The sequence below is a fragment of the Dicentrarchus labrax genome, unplaced genomic scaffold (genome assembly GCF_905237075.1).
Source record: "Dicentrarchus labrax unplaced genomic scaffold, dlabrax2021, whole genome shotgun sequence".
NCBI classification, from domain to species: Eukaryota; Metazoa; Chordata; class Actinopteri; family Moronidae; genus Dicentrarchus; species Dicentrarchus labrax.
This window is the reverse complement of record NW_026136719.1, coordinates 11386356-11409711: the sequence shown is the minus strand read 5'-3', so window position 1 is coordinate 11409711 and position 23356 is coordinate 11386356. Positions and strand designations below refer to the sequence as shown.

Sequence of the window (23356 nt, the reverse complement as noted above, 5' to 3'; positions counted from 1 at the left end):
TGAGTGTTCTCACCCACATCGGCTCAAACAGCAAACAAATGTTTCTCTTGTAATTTTCAGGATGTCCTGACATGATGAGAAACTTGTAGCTCTAAGTTAATTTGCATGGCTGTTCCCTGTCCGCGCACATCCACAACTCCAGGTTTTGCCTCAGTCTTCTCTCTCATCCTCTCTGCCTAAACACAGCTCAGGCCACAGAGCGAGGCTGCATCAATACCCCCCAAAACACAACCACAATAACACCGGAAAAGCGAGGACAGACCTAAAGAAAGTAAAAGCTTAAGGCGTGCAGGCTGGGTATAAGGCAATATTTGTGCAGTTATAGACGAGCCTTTTCAAGAAAATCCGCATGCTGTTGCTTTATATTTCATCAAAGCCTTTGTTTTGTGTCTTTTCTATTAATTTAGCAGCGCTGTCCTCCACCATTGTTTCTCATTGCAATTGACTTCAGGTTCTTATTTTGAAATTTTTGCCCGGTGTTTCCTTTTTCGTTGTGTCTGGCTTGACGCTGCACGGAGGCAACCCATGATCGCAGACTCAACACGCATCCTCACACCACTGACCTGAGCTTAGCTGTGTCCTGCATGTGTGTGCATGTGTGTGCGTGTGTGAGCGGGAGTGTGAGTGATCCCCAGAAACCAGCAGCAGGATGGAGGATCTCAAGGAGAATCTGGGAACTTTGGATTGACGCCCGGGGATAACGCGCGGTCGGCCTGAACCTCATCGGGTTTCTCGTGGATTTATATATTTGGATGTTGTCTGTTTCCCCCTTTTCCCTTTTTCTTCTAGGCAGTGGGAATTTACACTTGGCTTACAACTCCTATTATTTCTGGCGTGCAAAATGCCATTCGCCAAAAGGATTGTGGAGCCGCAGCTTCTGTGCAGGCACCAGATCCCCAACGATGAAGGTCTGCTTTTCGAGGACCTGTGTGCCATCAGTAACGTGGTTCTGTCCCGGACCTTGCGACAGCTGTCCGACCTGGCCCGGCACGCCTGCTCCTTATTTCAGGAGCTGGAAAACGACATCATTAACACCAACCAGCGGGTCTGGGTCCTCCAGAACAAAATAGGCCAGATACAGCAGACTGCCAGTGCCCTAGACCCTAAAAAGGAGGCAGTGCGTAAGTAGACCACCACAAGTGTATCTTCCAAAAGAAATCACCTCATGATTAACACCTGAGTGATGTGTGATTTTATTCATTCATATCTTACATGTGTGCCTTCTTGCTTCGAAGGGCGCCCACCTCAAAATTATTTTTACCCCGCTGCACGCACGCCCGCGGCCGCGCTCTCTCTCCCCATTGAAATGTGTCACACGGTTGCATTTGCACATTTGACCATCCAGTAACGTCGAGATGCATTTTCACAGCAGCAGGATGTGTTGACTGCTCATTCATTTGGCGGTCCAGACTCGGATGTGTGTGTGTGTGTGTGTGTGTGTGTGTGTCCGTCGACGAGGGAGGGGGGGGAACTCGGTGTGCGTGTGTGTGTGTGTCTGTGTGTGTGTGTGTGTGTCTGTGTGTGCGTGTGTGTGTGCTCACAGGCAGGCAGCGCGGAGAGCGGAGCGGAGGGGCGTGTGTTGCCGCTGCATTGGCTCAGCATCGCAGTCTCCTTACTGCGGGTAGCGCACACCTGAAGCATGTTCAGACGGTGTTTTCGGGGGCCACAAAAGGGCCGCCTCGTTCATTCAGGATGTGAATATTCCAAGTTCAGTGTCGTGTATATGTTAAAAGGCGTTTTTTGAAATTGTGTGTGTGTGTGTGTGTGTGTGTGTGTGTGTGTGTGTGTGTTGGGGCTCTCGCAGGCGACTCCCCGTGCGCCAAACCCACCCTTTCCACATGCAGCGGCACCAACACAGCATCAGTAATGAATTCTAGACGTCCGTGTTGCAGGGTACATATAAACTGATCATGAGTAGATATTCAGATGTCGCTGTAATTGCTGTGGGTCACATAAAAAATAAGCCCGATTGGCATCAATAAGAGACTCTGCAATTCAATGTAACGGCGCGTTCTGTACAACAGCCACATATAATTTATGTCCTCTGCAGTCCCTTCAGTGTAAGGCTTTCGATTTTAGACGATCCTTTTAGTGATTTTAGAACAATTCTGTGCAGTGGGATTCATCCCTGCTGCAGGTTATCATAATCTGGGACAATCAAAGAGCATTTTTGGGCCTAAAGCTACTGTAGGCTCATGAACTCCCTCTTTAGATTTACTCCCCAACCCCCAACATCACACACACTCACATCTGAGCATATGTGAGTGAGGTTTGTCTTTATAGCATGAAACCGTTTTACTGTATTACTCTGTTTACTCTTGTTTGCTGTGGCTCTGGGTGAATGAGGCTCTGATGTGAGAGATTGTTTGCATTTCATCCAGCAGAGAGAGAAAGACATTTAGCCTATATTTCTATGCGGAACTCCTTGTATAGTACAACTCTCACAAAAGTATATCTCCACACTTCAGTGCACTCACTTTTAACTCCTTAAACCTGCCAGCAACGTTAAACCCAGAGACCTAGTCTGTCTGTTACACCTGTTGTGCTCAGAAAGCCTTTAAATATTTGATTTGTTGAGTAGATTGTGCTTCTATATCCTGCAGCCAGTCAAGACGTACAATTCAAGTATCACTTAGCACATGCTTTTCCAAGAGTTTTGTGAATCTCAAACCCAAGAATGCCTTAATGAGCTCATACAGTCATTTAAGACTCCTTTCAAATGAGCTCTTTACTCAAGGCTGTGGGATAAATCTACTGGGTTTTCAAAATATTATAAAAATAATTTATTTTGATACATAAAATTATGTTTTTTTTACAGATAATTTTCCTAATGTTTGTTTTTCTCTTGTGAAATGTAGTTTTACCCTTTCAGGAATCTAAATATTATTCTAATGAAACAATCTGAGAGGTCACCCTTTATCCCAAGACTGTTCCAGACAAAAGTTGACACTCTTGAGAAAAACATGGTGTAATCTTTGGTTTTCACTCAATAAGGCAGTCTTCACACTGTTAGACACGTTCACTCTTTGCCAATTTAAAGCACCATGACCATGAAAACTCAGGCTGTGTCAGAAACTTAGAACTAAATTCTCACTAAGTGACCTATGTGTACAAACACACCTTGTCAGTCAAGTTTATTTTTATTCATCCTTCAGTAAGTACATATTTCATTCAACATATTGAATGAAAAAATATTTTAAAAAATAATGAAAACTGAGTGAGAAAATACTCTTTGGCTGTCTGTGTGCAACTTCAGCTTGGTTGCAGGGAGACTTTGAGTCCTCTGTAGACCAATGCTCATACTTGGATGCCCACCAAAGTTTTGCTATTTTTATTCAGCTTTCAAAAGGGCTATTATCTTCTCTCTTGCTCTCAAATGGCAGCAGTAACCCCGAGGAGCTGAATATCTCTGTGTGTACACACAGACTGAGATTGAATGTCAGTGACAACAGAGTTTCCTCACTTCATTGTAGAGTGTATCAAGATTCACGGCAGTCAATATGGAGCTAACTTGGATTGATCCTGAACATGGCAGTAGGCCGTGTTCAGATGGTGTTGAGAGAGTTTGTGTCTGTCACATTCATAGGAAACAATGTGTTGTGTTGGGCATTTCTCAAGACTTGTTCAAACAGTCTGTTCTTGTAGTCATTTGTTAGCACGAGCAGTAGTGGCAATATATCCCATATCACAAAACTAAATCAAATAAAATGTATCGATATCTGGATTGTGCCTGTATAATTTTCTTTAGGGCTGCAGCTCATGATTAATTTCATTGATGATTATCAGTAATTGTTTAGTTCAAAGGATGTTGGAGGTTAGTGAGGAATGTCTGTTATAGTTTGCCAGAGCTCAGGCTGCCATGTTTGTGTGTCAATCATCTGCTTGACTGGTTGTTGAATTGTTTCAGCTGTAATTTCCTTTAGGCTTGTGTATATCACACCTGACTAATGTTGGACTACTGTGCTACCACTACTTTCTTCCCTTTATCTTATTTTATTGTATTTTGTTATTATTGCTACGTACAGTAATACAGTGATATTGATGCTGTGCTGCATTGATAAAAGCAAATGCTGCTATAAATGCCACTACTAGTAAAAAACTAACAAAATAACAGAAGTAAACACACTTTGATGTTGAAAGCATAAAGATCACTGACATAAACCAAAGTATTTCTCTGTTGTTATATCATAAAGAAAAGACTAAGTAATAAGTGCAGTGCTTATATGTTATTATTCTACCTCATCCAAGCAGTCGATGAAGAGTTGCCGCCAAGGCATCAGCTGAAGTACATCACAAAGACACTCACGCCACAAAAGAGTAAATTTGGAGTTGGTTTGAGATGTTAACCATCATAGGTTTGAGAATAAATACATTAAGGTACTAAGACTGATGTCTGCGACACACCGTAAGGATTCAAAGAACAAGCAGTACAAAAAACTGACCACCGTTAAAAGTTACACCTGATGGAGCGTCCTGATAGGGCACCTGGTAGAGCTGGCGCAGCCATATACCAAGGTTGAGTCCTTGCCGCAACGGCCATGAGTTCAACTCCGACTTGTGGGCCTTTGATGCATGTCATCCCCCCTTTCTTTCTCCCCACTTTCCTGTCAATCTTCAGCTGTCACTATCACATAAAGGCCAAAAAAAGTGGCACTTGATGACAACAACAATAAATAACAATAAATCATATATATATGATATATATATTATATTATATTTTATATATATAAGTATCTCGACAACCATTGCATGGATGGCTGTGAAATGATGTACAGAAAATTCATGTAGGATGAATTGTATGGACTTTGATCTGCCGACTTTCTTCTAGTACCATTATCAAGTCAAACGTTCTGTTTGTCCAAAACTTTGCTTTATGACCAAAATTAATGACCTTCCCATCAGCCATAGCATGCTAACTTAGCAAGTGAACATGGTAAACATTATACTTGCTTAACATCAGCATTGTTATTGTGAGCATGTTGCCATGGCGATGTTATCATCTAGCTCAAAGCCGCTCTGAGCCCAAACACTGTACATCTTCACAGAGCCACTAGCATGGCTGCAGACTCTTAGTCTTGTTTTTCCCTGCCTCCATTCATGATTTCAGCTGGGGGTGCTGCAACCAAATATGCAAAAAAATATGTCACTTTATTCCATAATTATGATCGCCGTTCTTCATCCTGTGTTAATTTAACTTTGTAACCTACAAATAACAAGAAGTAAACTGTCATAGAAGAACATTCTCTCTTGTAGGAGCATAGATTGTGCAGGCATGTTTCTCTATTGGTTTCAGAGTGTCCGGTGACAATATATCAACCAGCCCAGATTGCAACGACTGGAACCAGAAACTTGGTCGACTCCAACAAAATTGCAATCCAACAGCACGAGCACTAGGGATGGTAAAATTCACTGATTCGCATCAGTGCCCCGACATAAAAGATTAAGATGCGATGGGTTCAATTTAAAGTGTGTACGTTGGATACTATTTGGTTAATTGGTTTTATTTAAAAATGTTTTATCTTATAAGTAGGTTATTAATGGCATATGAATCATTATTATTTAGAGATGAATTGAGAAATTTAGAAATAAATTGTGACCAATTTCTGCTCAAGATGCTTAAGAACCAAAGAAATAAAATAATCTATCTGATAAAAATTGTTTGTGTCAGCCTCCTACTGTAAACACTATTACAAAGTTCTATATATATTCTATCTAAATTTCTATCACTTAACTGGCAAAAAGAAATACCATACGCAAGTTTCAACAAACCTGTAGGAAAATGGCTGCAATCATCCTAATTAAAACTGTACTAAGACAATTAATTCAGGTTATTGTAAAGGAGCTATATATATATATATATATATATGCATATTTATATATACTGTTTGTGTTTTCACTTGTTAATGAACCACAAATGGTAACATGATAAAAATAGCAAATTTCACTTATATCTGGTTAGACTAGCAATGGGGGATAACCAATTTGAAATAATGTGTGAAACAGAATTTGCATAATATCCACCGGTTTTAGTACTTGGGCTTGATTTATATTGTTATTATATCATTATAATTTGTTGCGTAAATTAGGCTACAATTAATTATTTACGTATAAAAGTCTGCTAACAGGTTTGAGTTCAGGAGCAGAAGCACACACCAACATTCTTGCCACTGCGCGCGCGCACACACACACACACACACACACACACACACACACACACACACACACACACACACACACTTACACACGAAGTAGAGAGGATTTTAATGTGAAAATATTGGTCTGTAGCAAATATATTGTACTGCTCTGGCAACACTGGTTTCTTCCTGGTATTCCATTAAAGCAAATTTGACTTTGAATTTGAATTTGAGAGAGTATGGCCTGTGGCAGCGGGGGACTGCTCTATCTCGCTAGTCTGCATAGTAACAGGAGAGAGAGAGGCCTGCTTTAACCTTTCAGCTGAGTCAATCTCTCTCTCTCTCTCTCTCTCTCTCTCTCTCTCTCTCTCTCTCTCTTGCTGGTAATACGCTTTTATTTATATATTTTTTGTAGTACTAGCATCCATTCTGTAGCAGACATCACATTGTTGAAACAGTTTGTTATGGACAAAATGAGAAGAGAGAAGGGTAGAGAGAGACTGAGAGCTAACAGTACAGTGTGCAAGCCTCAGTCGTCTGAAGGTAAATGTGTTACTTTCTGTCTCTCCCTTGCAAACACAGTAAAAGGAGAAATAGAGACATATTTACTAACTTTATAATGTGCAACTGGCCAGCAGGCTTAATCTGTTCGGTGTGTGTTTCTGTGTGTGGTTCAGGGATCTGATTTCAACCACACAAAGCAGGTTAAGATACTCTCTGTCCAGGCACATCTTGTCTGTCTCACACCCATCCACAGACGCACACACCTCACACCAAGTGCATCAATTCAGATGATTCCAAATCCAATATGTGTGTGATTTATGTGCTCATGTGTCTCTCTCACAGCTTCTCTAGTGTCTCTGTCTCTGCCTCCATCTGTCTTTCTCTCCATCCTTGCATATCTGTGTCCATTCTCCTCCTCCTCCTCCTCTCCATCCATACCTCTTCCCTCACTGCCCTACTTTCCCCATCATCATCAACATGGAGAGACTTCTGCCTCTTGACAGCATATTTAATGTTTAATGCACTTTGATTTCCACCCAGACACTTACAAGCCTGAGAGGAGAGGAGGAAGTTTGATAACAGAGTGAAAGGGAGAGAGACAGAGAAAGATAAGGGAAGGCCACGGTAGTAAAGGCTTCTGATGTGAAAAGAGAGGAAAAAATCACATTCTGAAAATGGTCAAAATAAATATACAAATATCTCTATGTATAATTATATAAATCATATATTAAAACAACACTGAAAGCTGGGATGCTTTGAGAAAGTACCTACACACTGCTGTTTAACAGGTAATGTTATATTCACAACACAAGTATTTGGACAGGGATTGAAATTTGGACCTGATGGTGGCGCTAGAGAAACTACAGATTACAAACTTCCAACCACTGGTGATATAACAAGAAGTAGATGCCAGATTTCAAAATGGTGCCCATTCACTTGAAAATTGATTTCCAAAATGACAAAGCATTTTTTTCCTGTTTATGGGTTTGTTGTCATATTGTGCGACAAATTAAAAACCTTCAAGCTTTAAAAATAAATAATACAGAGTAATAACTTACCTTTTTCGACAACAGTTCTACAGACTCTCTTTATGATGGTGGTCTATTTGGAAAATGCTTTTTCGGCTACAGGGAATTTCTTCGTTGCAATACCAAGAGGGGTCACTGGGACAAATTGGCAGCAAGGCTGTGTTGTGCTGTATCCAGCTCTTTTGATACATCCATGTACCACACTCAGCCATGGCCAAACAGCAGAAGACAGTCGCAACAGGGACCTTCGATTTTTATTAATAGTGGGGCCTAAAACATAATGCTCAAAAAGGTTTATCCCCTTGAGAACATGATTGTGTGCAGCTTTAGATTTAGAGATTTTGGCCTGAGGGTGTAAAGAAAATATTTATGGAGGATCTGAGCCCTTAGGAGCAGCGTTTTTCTATGGTGCAATTTAGTATGTAGTGGCAACCATCTAAACTGCAGGGTCATGTGATGCACACTTTAAAAAAAAAAACTAATTTAAGTCACTTAAGTTTTCACAATTAGATTCATTAGGCCACATATATATTTGAAAGAGACCATTCTTTCATGGCGGGCACTCAGCCAGTCAGGGCCGATGAAAGACACTGATCTGTGTGTGCACTGGGTGAGCTTTTTACTCAAATGAACAGGCCACCTCATTTAATGTTTAATACATGCACAGGAGTATCCAAGTGAAAATAGCTTACCCTCTGGTGAGAAGGAATGTCCTTGTTTAATGTGACAAATATAAGACTGACATTTGCATCATCAGTGTGAAGATAGTAGCTCATAAAGAAGGGGAAAACAGTAGTGGCAGGGAAAGGAGGACTTAAATCATAGATAATTCTCTTAAATTATTATCTTTATTACATTTTGATCAAGAAGACTACAGAGTTGTGGCAGTCTTGCCCTTGTGATGTGTATCATTTTGTTGTGTTTATGATTGAGTAAGACAGAGATACACAAATTACCACAACTACATTAAAGCATATGGTCAGCATATGTCCATTTATGTTACCACAGAAACATGTGGGCGTGACATGTGGGGAGGTCACGAGAGAGGGATGTGATGACATTGCGTGCGCCGGGATGTAAACTTACACTGTCACACACTTTGTTATTATTATGACCACAAGACAACAGAGCACCCAGCTGCAGACACATGCACACACACACACACACACACACACACACACACACACACACACACACACACACACATACAAACACAGTTTATTTTATTCAGTTCCTCAGAGTCTCTTATGTCATGGAGAGTAAAAATCATCACTGCACATTTTCTGTTCTCATGGCCTAATTACCTCTGTGCTAATTTTGGCTAAAGTGATTCCACTGCCTCATATACAGTATCACACAACCATGCGCACACACACACACACACACACACACACACACACACACACACACACACACACACACAGTTGACATGGTTTCAGATCAGCCTTCCAATAACACCAGGTAAACATTCACTTGCACATGAAAATACACACACACCGACACACACACACACACACACACACACACACAGAGACACACACAAGGGAATCACACGCACGCACAACCCGCTGAACTCTTTCGAGCCTCTTCTTTCTGTCTCTCATGTTATCATTTGTAATTCCGCTTTAAGTGCCCCTGTCTCTGTTGCTGTTGCAGCCTGCAATAAAACATGCATGCAGAACCTCTTGGTCTGTACATCACAGCACTCGGCTGGCTGGATGGCTGGCATGCTGGCTTTCTGGAGATGATTCCTCGTTTGTGCAAGCTGGCCTCTGGCTTTTTCGTGTTATTTTAGCTCTGCTATAGCTGACCAGCTATGCCAGAAACAAACAAAACTACCCCAAACATTGACTCATATCATCAAGGAGAGAATATTGGCTCTATAAAGCACAGGCTAAAGCAAGTAGTTATCGACAAATATGTGCTGTAAAATACATTGACGTGTAAACAAATGTTGAACTATGCCTTTAACCTTTGCTTTGGTGACATGGATGCATGTTGCAAATTCTAACATTGCGATTGGTTATATTTAAGAGCTGACAAATATATATTAAAATGACAGAATCAGGTGCTGTGTATATAACAGGTACACAAAAAATAGACGGTGGCAACCTTGTTGCTTTCGAGTTCTGTATCCTGGTAAAACTAGACACTGCAGCTCAGTGTGTTGCTCCTTTTTGTGTGTGTCTGTGTGTGTATCCAGTATGTCTGTCCATGCATAAATGCCTCTCTGATGTGAGTGTGTGTGCATATTTGTGTGTCAGCCTCCTGTGACATACTAAACTGAGATGTCCTGAACTGCTGTCATCTCTGTCTAGAGACCCCATCATCATCACTATTCCCCCAAAAACCTTTGACAGATGGCTGGGGACCAAAAAAACGCACATACTCAGCAATCTCTCTGGGTCAGTGTGTGTTTGTGTGTGTCAGTTTTTGTGCACTGAGTGGACATGTCTGTAGTCTAGTGACTCCAGTTTATAGTGTAGTGGTCAGTGCTGTAATTCCACAAGCACCAATGAGTAACTTTTTTCCCTGTGTAGTATTATGTAACAACAGACTGAAGTCATTGCAGCCAGAAGCATTGAAGCTGTCAGAGCTAACAGAGTCACTAATGGTTTGCAACAACAGACGGTAGAAAGGAAACATATAGTATCTAGTGTGTAAACTATATAAATTGACCCTTAATTGGCAGCAAACTTTGCTTCATGTGGCAAAATTAGTTTATCCGCTTGTAATACTGCCTTGAAAGAAAAAATTGAGTCGATCAACAGAAGACTAATCAGAAACAATTTTGATCATTGTAAACAGAATATATTTGGACTTATAATCAATTAATTATAGGAGGCTCCTAAATAAAACACAGTGAAGTCATTCCAGTGTGCGGTGGTTCACTTTGATATTTTAGAATATATTTGGAATTTGGACTGTTTGTTGGATAAAACAAACAATTGACAAACGTAGGTTCTGTGAACTTGTGATGGACATTTTAAAGACCAACTAATTAATTGATTAATTGAGAAAGTAATTTGTGGATTAATTGATAATGAAAATAATCATTATTCACAGCCCAGTATTTAGAGCTGAAACAATTAATTGATCAACCAATTAATCATTCAGCAGACAATGCCTGTTTCAATCATAAGTGGCATATTTTCTCTGGTTCCAGCTTCTCAAGTGTAAGTCCTTGCTGGGTTTTTTTCAGATTTTCTGCTGTATACCACTGAAAAGTTAATTTTTTGTGTTTTGGACCAGATAAAATAAGAAATTTGAAGACGTCACCTTCGTTTTTTAAAATTACGAGCAGTAATTAAGACACTTCGGGTCACGCCAAATGTGACCACTGGTTGTTACCATGGGCTAGTATAGACATATGTACCCATGAATATGTGAATTCTTGGTGACTGTTGATGTATCGAGTATTAAAACCTCGGAAAACAGCCGAAATGTGTCAGTCTATATAGTGGAGAGGTAGAGAAACACTAGAGAAACAATCTGAGAGAGCTGTGAGGGGGCATGGGAGTGTCAGCAATCGTGGGGTACTCGGCATCTATGGATGTTTTTTTTTAGAAACCTATTAAGTCATGGACATTAAATATTGGTTTCAAAACCTTTTTCTATATAAAAAAAAGTGCATAATTTTTTAATTCAGATTTATTAACAGTATTTTGGACATCATTTGTATTACATCAGCTAATAGGTAGACAAACTTTAGTTCTCTTTCTCTTCATCCCTCATCCTCTTACTCACTCAGTGATTTCCTCTCAGCATCACAAGAAAGTCCCACGCAGAGGCTCTCACAGACGGATGTTTTTGTACTTTGCAGGGGTGCTGTTGGCAAAGAGCAGTCATGTTAAAACAAACAGAGATGAAAAGAGAGATGCAGTAGAGACTGAAGAAAATACGAATATGTGGGAAAATGGAGTTCATGATGAAAGAGCACACAATGACAATTTTTTGTTCATCTAAATGTGAGATATGCTGATTTTACAAACATGAAACCAACCATTTTGAAGCACTCTTTTAACTTAAGCCTGATTATCTCTGGTTTTTTTTTTAGGCCAGATTAGTTAAATTCACATATACTGGAACTTACACCTACAGGTTTTGTAGATGTGTTTTTTCTCCATTGACTCAGCAAGACTGTTAATACTACCCCTAGCTGGAATGACCCAAGCTGTCAGTTGTTGTAGTCTGGTATTAGCAGATGACAAAAATAGGATGGGAAGCCAATTATATCAATAACTTTGGGACCATGTGCTTGAGCAGGGTTCAGAATATGGACAGCAGAGATTATGAGCATCAACTGGGATTTAGGGGCAAAGCGTGGATGGTTGATCAACGGACGAGCTTTTGGATGGACTTAGTATACTATCAGCATAACATGGAAACAGATGGAGTCAGAAAAAGCTTATAGAGGTTGTCTGCTACTTGTTTTAAGTACTGAGCTGCTCTTAAGGAGTTCCTTAGAAACAGATTGTCTTTTGTAAGAACCTTAGCATGCCGTAAAGAAGAGCCAACCTAATTGGACTAGCAGCCCCTGCCTTGAAGAAGTCAACATGCTCACCGTCCTGTGCAGGCATGTGTGTCTGTGTGTGTGAGAGAGAGAAAGAGAGAGCGTAAACTACATTAAAATATGTAAACACATGCATTGTAGATAAAGCAAAAACTTAAACATGCTTCTTTCCAAACTAGAAACAAATCTGTGCTCATTAAAAAAAACTTGCGATTGGTTGAATTCCACGGCTGATACAGTGTATTAAGGCGAGGTAAATTAATCCAATTTCACAGCGGGCTGGTGAGAGGTGAGGACAGCCGAGCCAAGGCTGCACTAATTAGCCATATATCTGTCACTATCAATTGTATCAGTGAGGCTACCAAAGCCAACCACTTTCTTCTGCATCACACACAAACACATCCACATATGTACACACACACATAGACGCAGAAGTACAACCTATTTTCCTTCACAAACAGGCACTCCCTTTTTTAGGAACCTCTGATATCAGGATGTCCATACCTGAATCCCACAAAAAAGGTACAGTGAGAGGTGACACTGCAAGCATAATATTGTGAGTACAGTATGTACTCTCTGCAGGCTTTGCATGCATGTTATAGGCTATGAACTGTGTCCTGCTTGATGAGCGTGCTAATGTACCTCTGGATGTCAGGCCAGAGATGCGTTAGCTAAATGCTGCAGGCAACCACAGCTGTTGTAGAGGAGAGGAGAGGAGAGGAGAGGAGAGAACTGCAAGAAATTGTTGAGCTGTACAGTAACAAGACAAAGGATCTACAGACATGCTAGCAGCTCTGTGAGGTTGTAGCTGACATAGGCGCAGTGGGGGGCTTTGAGCTAAATGCTAAAGTCAGCAGGTTAACATGCACATTACAATGATAATGTTGAAATGCTGATGATCAGGTATATAATGTTTATCATGATCTCCATCTTAGTTTAATGTGTAAGTATGCTAATATTAAAAAAAATAGCACCAAACACAAAGTACAGCTGAGGGAAATGGTATTCATTTGGAGGTAGTCTATTTGATGGTGTTAAATTACAATAAGGAATCACCAAAGTTATTACAATTCATCCTAAATGGAACATGAAGGTTTGAGCCAAATGCCAATTCATTTAATAGAAAAGTTTTGGTGATCCCTCACCAAAGTCATTATGCTTCATTCTGGGAACCATTCATGGTTGTACAAAAGTTTCATTTATTGCTAATCCATTCTGTGAATGCTGTGCTTTTTCAGTGGATAAGTGAGAAGTTTGACCTTCTGGTGGTGCTAGAGGAAAAGTCACAGGATCACCAAAGTAATTAGGATTCACCCTCTGGGCATCATGAACATGTATACCAAATTTCATGAAATCCATCCAATAGTTGAGATATTTCAGTCCGGACCAAAGTGGTGGACCATCAGCTCGACTGCTGCCACGGCTAAAATGGAAGAATTAAAGCCACGGTGAGGAGAGGAGGGAAAAAAGAGTTGTTTATACATTATTATACAGTACTAATACTCCAGATACAACATGTGTAAAATAATTACAGTATCCTGACAGATTCTGCTCCCATTCTATGATCTAGTAATTATCACCACACAGTCGAATAATTACAGTAGCAAGAAATTACAATTAACCGATTGTGTGACTTACTGGGGACTTCCCAGCACTATTGTGTGTGTGTCTCTGAGTGTGTGGATGTGTATGTGTGTGTCTTAAGCAGCAGATTACTCCACTGAGGCCAAGTCCCTACAGATGACATGTGATAGCAGATTAATAGACTAACATATTAAAGTCACAATCTCTATTATTTCCCCTTGTATCAGTGTTTAATCATTTAATATATAACAGCTGAGGACAGAGGAGTTCCTCTGTGTCACCTTCAGCATAATCTAAGATACATTTTATATGTACAGTTGTTTTCCAGTTAACAGCATTATGTAACTGTGTGTAATGTAAATGTGTTTTAAAACATTATTTATCATGTATTTTATACATTTTACATTTACATTATGTTTTATTTTATATTTGCACAAATCAGGGAACACCATATTTAGTGATGTTTGGAGGAGATTGTCCTACACTTAACAATATGTAAACAAGATATATTCAAGCAACAAATACCTGTAGAGTCGATAAAAATAATAACCATGATAAACTTTATATCTACAGCAAAATTCATGCATAAAATGCTACTCAAAATGCTGTTCATAAAAGCAAAGAAATGTGACATTTAAGTAAAACATAAATACAATATAAAAGTTAAAAAAAAGTTTACAAAAATTATCGCATGTTAAAAAGTGCTAAAAATGTTCAAAAAGTACTGGTACACACACGGAAATCATTTTAGCAAGTTTTATATTGAAAACCACATAAAATTAACATGCACATTAGAGAGGAGTAACACTGAAAGCGTCAGTTTCATTATTGACAAGCTATTAGCAAGTTAGACAAACCATATTTTCCTCCAAAGTACCCACATCATAAAGGTTAAAAGTTAACTTGCCTTGCATTAGTTATATAAAGTTGTGTCTGGTGGTCATGAAGATGTGTTGCCCCCTTTTGCAGCGATTTTACTGCAGGTTTTCATTAAACTGGTAATTGTTATCTATAATGTATCTAGATGCAGGTATCTGTGCAAGAAAACTGTGTGTGTGTGTGTGTGTGTGTGTGTGTGTGTGTGTGTGTGTGTGTGTTATTTTAACAAAAATAATAAATACAAATATTGGACTGACAAAATAACTTGCTGAAACAAAGGGAAAAAATGTAGCTACTTTCATAACATTGAAGCGGTTTTGAGGCTATGATTGCCTAGGCGGAGCCAGGGGCTGGCCAGTGATGGCCATGGCCACCATAGGCTAAATTCTTGCTACCCCACACAGCACCATATTTTGTTGTTGGGCTTATTTTCTTGTGTTAAACCATTTCTCTACTCCCGCAGCTCCACATGAGCGCACCCACCTGATTGTAAGCTACTGCCCTTCCCCAACCCAATCAACTCACTCACTGCTATAATCTGAGGGGAGATCAAACTCAGCCTGTTGCTGAGTTTTGTTCCACACAGAAAGTAATGTGAAGCAAATTTTGGTCTGACTGCATCATAAACACTGATGCGAAAATCTGTTGCTGATTGAAGTAAGAACAGAAAAAAAAGAGGAACAAAAGTCACAGCAGAAGGTACAAATGTTGTGAACGCTGATAATGATTATGATGACAAATAAATAAAATGGAGCTGTTTGTCTCTTATATAGATTTTAAGATAAGATAATATTTTAAACACATACAATGTGGTCATAAGCAAACATCATAATCTAACTTCTGTACAGTGCCATTTACAAAAAAACAAGATACAAATTCTTGTGTCACTCCAAAGCAAGTACGGGCCTCATCCTGGTATGATAATTGTTCGGCTCTGCCGCTGTGTAACTGGGCTATCTGGTGTCAAGTCTCGCAACACTGACCAAAAATTTTCACATTCTAATTAAAAGTCTGGATGCCATATTTAGGAAAAAATAAAGAGCTGCACACAGTGATACTGACAGATTCAAATCAAGTATTCGTGGCTGGGCAAACCAGACCTTTAATCCATGCGTGTTAAAGTGAAGCGGAGCCATATGGTTTGCAGTGGATCAGAAGCAGTGATCCTGAGGATGATACGGCCCCAGCTGAACCTTTGTGCAGCGCATTTACACCATCTGATGTTTATCGTTGCAGCATAGTCACAGCCCTGATAGCACTGATCTCACACAATCACATCGCTCATTATCACATATGGTAAACGGCTTATGCATGTTAATGTTGCTTTGGCATTTGGTTGCTTGTACTGTGCACACTACTGAGGCTCTATGAGAAATTTTAAAACATTTTAGTATCAAGAAAACAAAAATTATGTCCAGATGAGTGATGATCTGCTTATTTTTTAGGTTAGTCTCTTTTTCTTGCCGCTGTCTCCTGTTTCACAAGGTGAGATCTCTCACAAGAGAAAGCCAGCCAGATCCTTACTTCTCTGTACACAGATGTATAAAATATTTCATACAAATACACTGAAACGTCTAAATGCGTGCACACACACACAAATGCTTGTACAACGCAGATGCACACATCCATGACCAACACTTGTATGTCCCACAGAAACTGGCCCTCCTCTCATCCTCGGGATAAAAGGGGAGATAATGCATTATACATTTTCTCCTCTCTTCAACTGCTCATTATAGTACAGTCAGAGCCTCTGCCTAAAAACAGGTCGTTTCTAATGAGACGAAGCTTGCTACATAACCTCATCATTTCCGTTCAAGTGTAACCCTGAAATGATTTTCTGGGTGTGTTGTTGCCTGCTTGTCCCATCTCGTACAGATGCCACCGATATTCAGTCACAGTGACCAAATGTTTTATTGCAGTTGTTTGAGTGCATTTTCCCCCTGCATTTTGCTATGTAATTTTAGATTAATATTTATGACTGCAGTGAACAGTACACTCATTATTTATACCACATTGAGTCTATAGGCTGTCAGGATCCATTTCTCATTCCATGAAATGCACTGAAGAGGTGAATCCAGGTAAAAGCCATTAATCCTCAATGATTTATTACAGTAAGTCTGTACCCATCACAGATGCAGATAAAGAGAAGTTGATGAATTAGGGAAAGGATTTTTAAACTTTAGGATTATAAAAATTAACATTATGCAAAAGGTCTGCTCCTCAGTATCAAGGATGCATTCTTTAGTTCAACGAGTAACTATCTTGTGTTATAATATTCAGAACATTTCATCCACTTACAAAGTTTCCATTTGTATTTATTTATGTATTTGTTCATAGTTTATTTGATAGAAACACAGGCTGAAAAGAGCTATCCAATGCAAGTACCTATCATAGTGTTTGTAGCAGATGCTAATTCGCAACACCCGCCCCTAGAGGGGCTTTTATGTAAGTAACAGGTTAAGACAAAGTAAAAAGAGAATAAACAGAATACAAAAACCTTAATATGCATTCAGTGTACACAACTTTGAAATACAACCACTATCAAACGCATGTATCTAAAACAAAAGTCACCTTTTGATCAAGCAGAGAATCCCCCTCATTGTATACCCTCGTAATCATGCAGGATGTCCCTACAACACATTCTCACCATGATTCAACCTAAAACACGGAACTACTGGCAGCTCTTCAGTTATACAGGTGACTTTCATTGTACTTAATAATCTTGTCCCTTCAAGACGTTGATGAAGTCTTGCCAACATGGTCAAGGAGAAGCTTAGTCGGGTCATGTCTGGCTGATCCTGATTCCTCTTTTGGGTGTGAATGTTGGAAACCGACTAAAATCAACTTGTGCTACTTGTAGATTGTTAACAGCTCTTCTGGGAAAGTTAAAGCAAAGTTGCAAACAGATGTAGTGAATGTCTTTTTTTTAGTCCAATCCATCCAAGTACTGGAACTTAATTTTTCTATGCATGTGTATATTTCCTGGAGACCGCAGTATTTCTATTGGTTATGACTCTTTGTTATGACTTACTTTCTTTACTTATTATTTACTGTGATTCCTAGGCCTTCCTGTATCCTGTTTTGCAAGTTAAAGTCAAATAAGCATCCATGTTCATGCATATTTGCAAATGCTAAGACCAACCAAGTTTTTGTCTACATACATTTTTATGGTTAGACTCCATATGGTTGGAGCATTTTCAGTATTATGTTCTTAAAGCCACGGTGATATGTAACCAGGGTCGTGGTTTCAAAGCCTTTGAACAGATTTAGACAGTAAATACCTTGCTTAACTCCGCAGTAAACAGATAGATTGGATAGGACTGACACTGATCTCATTATGTTGTGTCCTTTTGTAGGAGAAGCAGGATTGAGAACAGGATTGAGTTTAGAGCTTGTTAATATAGCTGCATGAAAGCCTACAGTGGGAGGTTGTACATTTTTTTCTTCTACATACTATTAAACATGTTTTACTGACCCAGGTCTTAGAAGGCAGAGTATATAGTATTGTAGTATACATTTTACTGTAATGTTAATGAAGAGCACTGCAAAATTTCTGTTATACAACTATTTGCTATCAATGGTGAGCAATTTTAAACAGTCACAGTGTGATACCTCTGCTTGTGAGTCTCGGTGAATAGGAATTATAATGTAATGCAAACATCTTCCTTATTTCCTTTTTTGTAATGAATTCAGTTTAGTCAATACATAATTTGTATTTGTAAGAATTCCATATAATCTGGCAGATGATTAATTTGCAGGTTAGGGTGTGTTATGCTAGTAGTAGCTACTGTAAGCCTCAACCTGCTAACCTGAAACAGAGATTAGGAGCGGGCTACAGAGGTCTACAACGCCACACCTCCAGATTTTCTTCAATCTCAAACCTGTAGTCTTCAGCCCTAACTGATGCTGACTCAAGTGGCATCACTTGACGTTCCCCTTTAAAGCCTACATGGGCAAGAAATCATCAAAAACAATTTATATTTACAGTTCAATGACAACTGGGCAACCTCCCGCTGCTGAGGAAGATTCTGTGATATGATCAAAAGCCTTAGAACAACTACTAAATGGACCTTGTAGTGAGATTGTTTTGTCAAATACTTGAAGACTTTCAAAGCTGTGTTGTTCTTTTCTCTACATATTTTCACATGCATCCGCACATTTTACTCCACTAAAATCTACTTGAACTCTCAGGGGATTAAATGCAAGTGAAATCCCCTGGTGGGGCTTTAAAATCTGTGTTTGTATCTACAACTCCTTCAGTGCTGTCAGAATTGTTCAGTAGATTCGGAGGTGATTATCCATGCGGCCATCCTCTGCCACCTCTTCCCAGACTCAAACTGCTCACTTGGTTTTCATCAGAACTCGGAGGGCTTGTGTTGTAATTTTTATGAAACAACAAGACCTTCAGCTTTAATTGTATGTGAGTTTCCTGACGGACAGATAGCTGCCAAAGTAGCTAACCACTAATTAACTGTTGTTAACTTTATCTGCTGTTAGGGGGCAACCGAACTGGGCTCAGCAGCCAGACTGGACTAGGCTCTAACACAACCTCGACGGGGAATAACGTTACAGTACCGAGGTCAGCAGAGTTTGGCTATCTCAACTGCAAACACAGAGATCATAGCTCTCTAGCACAGCTGATGAAATAATCTAAACACAAACATGAGTGCAGTGTTTACACTGTAGTCGTGTTCTACTCACAGTAATGAAATGAGACAAAACAGAAGTTACTGGGATGTAACTCCAGTTCTTTAGGCACGTGCACAACACAATGAATGGTGTTCACTGGAACTTTGTTCTATTGAAAAACCAGTCACTGTGGATCAGTGTGGATTATTTAGAGTAGCAATAACAGGTGTTACTGGAGAGGTAAATTGCAGGTACATTTTTTAAATGTAGTTTTTCAATCCTGTGAGCACCATAGATTAAATCCCACCACCTTAATTTTGTTGGGGTGGAAGCATAAATCTTAGAGACAAATATCTCACAACAAATTAATTTCAACCTATCTGTGATACCACTAAAAATAAATAAGAAGTAAATTTAGCAGCCATAATCATAATATTTATAATAACAATGTATTATACAGTCCCTCCAAGATTTTGCAGGTTTTTTGGAGGGGAAATTGAAATTGTAATTGCAAACTTGTTCCAGTGAGAATGAAATGGCACTGTTTGGGTAAATGTGAGACATTCGTGTCGCACTTCTTCATGTTTAACAACTAGAACCAAGGAAGTGAGTTCGGTGACATATGGCGAATGTGATTGGACAAAATTAAAAGGTTGCAAAATTGCAGTCCTAGAATTCACAGGGATTGGTTGAATTTGTGTTAAGTGTTGGAATCGCAAAATTGAAAACAACTTCCTGGAGGGACTGATTATATGTGAAAACAATGTTGTGATGAACCTACAGATAATTATTACCTGAATCTGCATCTTCCCTCAACTTCATGGTGAATTTTAGCTCATTTTTTAACTCTGAGGCCTGAAAATTAATTAATGTTGGTAAATAGTAATAGTAGTGTATTTTGGGCTGCAGCAGGTAGCTGTTTCCAGTGGAAAAGCTCTAAAAAACCCATTGTACACTACCTGCTCAGTGCCAAACAACAGTTACAATTCCCAACTAGTCTAGCATTTAGCAGCTAAAGAGCCAGATTCTTGCCTCAGGAGTTTGTGGAAACCATAAACAGAGCTAAAAGGGAGTGAATATTGGACTGACATTTGCAACTTCACAGTTATTTTTTAATCATTAGGTCTATTCAAAACAATTCAAGACAGATATTGAGTTCACTGTCACATAGGACAGACAAAAAAGCAGCAAATCCTCAGAACTGAGAAGTTGGAACTTAAAATTATTTAAACAAGTTGTTTTGTTGATCAAATTTATTAATGATCTCAAAGTTTCAGCTATACTTTCGACAGTATCTCGTGGCCTTCTGTAACTAATGGAACTTGCTTAGGTGTGATAATGTGAGCAAAGAAGAAACAGAAGTAACAACCTCCCCTTTCACATACGACATATCTCTTATCACATAACCCAAGAACTTCACTGATTAAACCTGAGCTAGTACCGTTTGCTGACAGTTGAAGGCTCCAGAAAAAGCTACTGGTGAACCTTGAGTTTAGAATATTTGTGTGATAAAATTGGTCAGCTGAGGAGGTAGAGCAGAGACAATGTGACCATCACAGTTGGTTGGCCCCCGGGATGTTGCCTTGGTTGAAGTACAGACAAAAAGAAGCAGCGAAGGAATAAAGGAGGAGTGGTGAAGGGAACAAGAGATAAAAGGATGACAGGGGGAAGAAGATGACAGAGATAGAAGGGAGGGAAACTGTAACCATTGTACAGTGTGTGTGTGTGTGTGTGTGTGTGTGTGTGTCTGTGTGTGTGTTTGTGTGTGTGTGACAGTGAGAGACAGAGTATGTTGTGTGTGAGGGGGCAGTGTGTAAGAGAAGAGCAATAAGGCCGAGGTTCTTTGAGGAGACTCACTCTCACTGTCACATCGATCAGACTACAGCATCATACACACTCACGCACCCAACACCCTTTCTGCTCTTTCTGTGCTCTAATTAGAGCCATTTTGGAAAATGTAGCAGGGAAGTGAAGCAAAAAGGCTGTTTTTAATCTAATCAATTGTTTTTGTCCTGACTTCATCTAATAATTTGACATTTTATTTGCAGAGAGTTAGATGAGAAGATTGAGATCACCCTTGTGTCTGTATGATAAATGTGCACCTCTGTCCAAAGGTAAAAAATCCATCTATCAGCGCTTCAAATGAACACGTTATGTCTTGTTTGTTTGATCTGTACAGAACTAGAGCCATTTAGTACATGTACAAACAAACCTTTAACACTGAATCTTCAAGCCGAACTGACTGTACTGAATTACCATCATCAGTGAGTACAAATCTACATGAACGAAACAATTCAAATTCAAATCAGCAAACTGATTTGTAATGTATGTATTAAACAAACACATATAAAGTGTTAATTACTGAGCTTTAGTAGGTGGATTTTGTTACCAGACCAGCTGTTTCCAGGCTTTATGCTAAGCTAAGCTAAAAGGGTGTAGCCTTATATTGAATGGACAGACAGTGTTGTGTCATCATTCTCATCTGACTCTGAGAAAGAGACCAAATAAGGATATTTCCAAAAATGTCGAACCATTCCTTTAAGACAAGATCACCCGGTCAATCTCTTCCGACTAAAGCCCTTACAGCCCAAATTGTCTCACTCGTCTCTTAAAGATCACAACTCTTAAAAATAGCCCAAGTAGGAAATTCAGAAATAACAGCGTCAAATTTAAAGATTCACACAGGTACACAGGCTTATGTAAAAAACTGCATAGGTACAAGTGTTATTTATAATGCAATGACAATATGGGTACAGAATATATTTAAATAGGGGAGGGCAGGGTAGATGTAAAATAAAGGAGGCAGGATTTTTTTGTTGAAAAAAGAAATATCTTGTCTTTCAAACATGTCCACAAAATATTTAAATAATCACAAACTTAGCATACACATTCATTTTGTAGGCACTGGCACACACACACACAGACACTGACACACACACTCAGGGCTACAGGGTGTGCCCAGTATCAGCGAGAGTACTCTGTGTGCCTGCTCTGCTCCTCCTGGTGCCCTTATTGGTTCGTGACCAATCCGGCCATCCAATCACATCAGGCAGAGCGACTCTGTGCATAGACTTGCAAATAATCTGCGGTTTTACAATAACACCCCACAACCACCACCACCATTATCCCTGTTTCTTTCTATGTTCTCATTCTGTTATCCTCCAAAAAGTGATGAATGTGGTGAATGTAAAATACCTGCCAACTTACACTTTGTAGAGCTACAACTACCTTATATCCTTGTACCCTTGCTTTTGTTTGCTATATATATCCTACCTTACATACAGGACATCCTGTATTAAGTATGTACATTATTCTATTTATATAGTGTTGCCAAATGCATCTGTAAAAAATGTTGTTTTCCTGAGCCTGTCATTTAGTAGAGTAGAGGCTTATAAAGCTGTAGTGAATTATTAAGCAGGGTGAATTATGGGGCTGGAGCGAGTGAGCGAGAGACAGAAAGAGAGAGAGAGAGGTCTGGACAAAAATAGGTCAACCTAGCAGTGGCAACCCAGGGAAGTAGAAATGATTCTCTCTCTGAGGAGGAGCTTTGTATGTGTGTGTGTGTCAGGGGAGGCTGCGTATTTGTCAGCAGCTCATAGCTTAATGCTAATTCATATCCCACAACAAAGCAATTTAAGAGGAAAGGTTCCCCCCGTAAGCCACGAGAGTAAAATGTCAATACTCAAGCAGATCTTGTCTAAAAAATAATAAATCTATTCTAGAAAAATCAGCATGCACAAATCATTTGAGGTGTGACAATTTTTTTTTTTTTTTTTTTGTAATTATTTTTAGGTATATTTTTACAAAACCCCAGAAGTGGAAAGTAACTAAGAAAATGTATTCAAGTACTTGATGTAATCTTATACTAATTTATACTTTTTACTTCACTACATTTATTTGGCAGCTATAGTTACTTTTCATATCAAGATTTTACGTAACAAAATATATGATGAGCTAATAGGTTCATAAGTTAAAAAAAGAAAACAGATTTATGTGACAGAGCTCTGATTCCTCATTAATCACAACCTGTTGGATTTATCTGTCCGACCCCTACGTTGGTAACCACTGGACTAAACTACCAAACT

The 23356-nt window shown here is 39.3% G+C and overlaps 1 protein-coding gene across 3 annotated transcripts in view; it reads left to right on the top strand.

Moving 5' to 3' along the window:
- Positions 1 to 428: 428 nt before the first annotated feature.
- The window catches only part of nhsb (Nance-Horan syndrome b (congenital cataracts and dental anomalies)), a 48190-nt gene continuing 25262 nt past the window's right edge, over positions 429 to 23356 (top strand). For 2 of the 3 annotated variants that reach the window (XM_051379072.1, XM_051379070.1), the window contains exon 1: positions 429 to 1121. In XM_051379072.1, the coding sequence (XP_051235032.1) occupies positions 842 to 1121 (280 nt within the window). In that variant the 5' untranslated portion in view covers positions 429 to 841. The remainder of the gene's footprint in view (positions 1122 to 23356) is intronic. The other variant, XM_051379071.1, reaches the window with a different exon arrangement.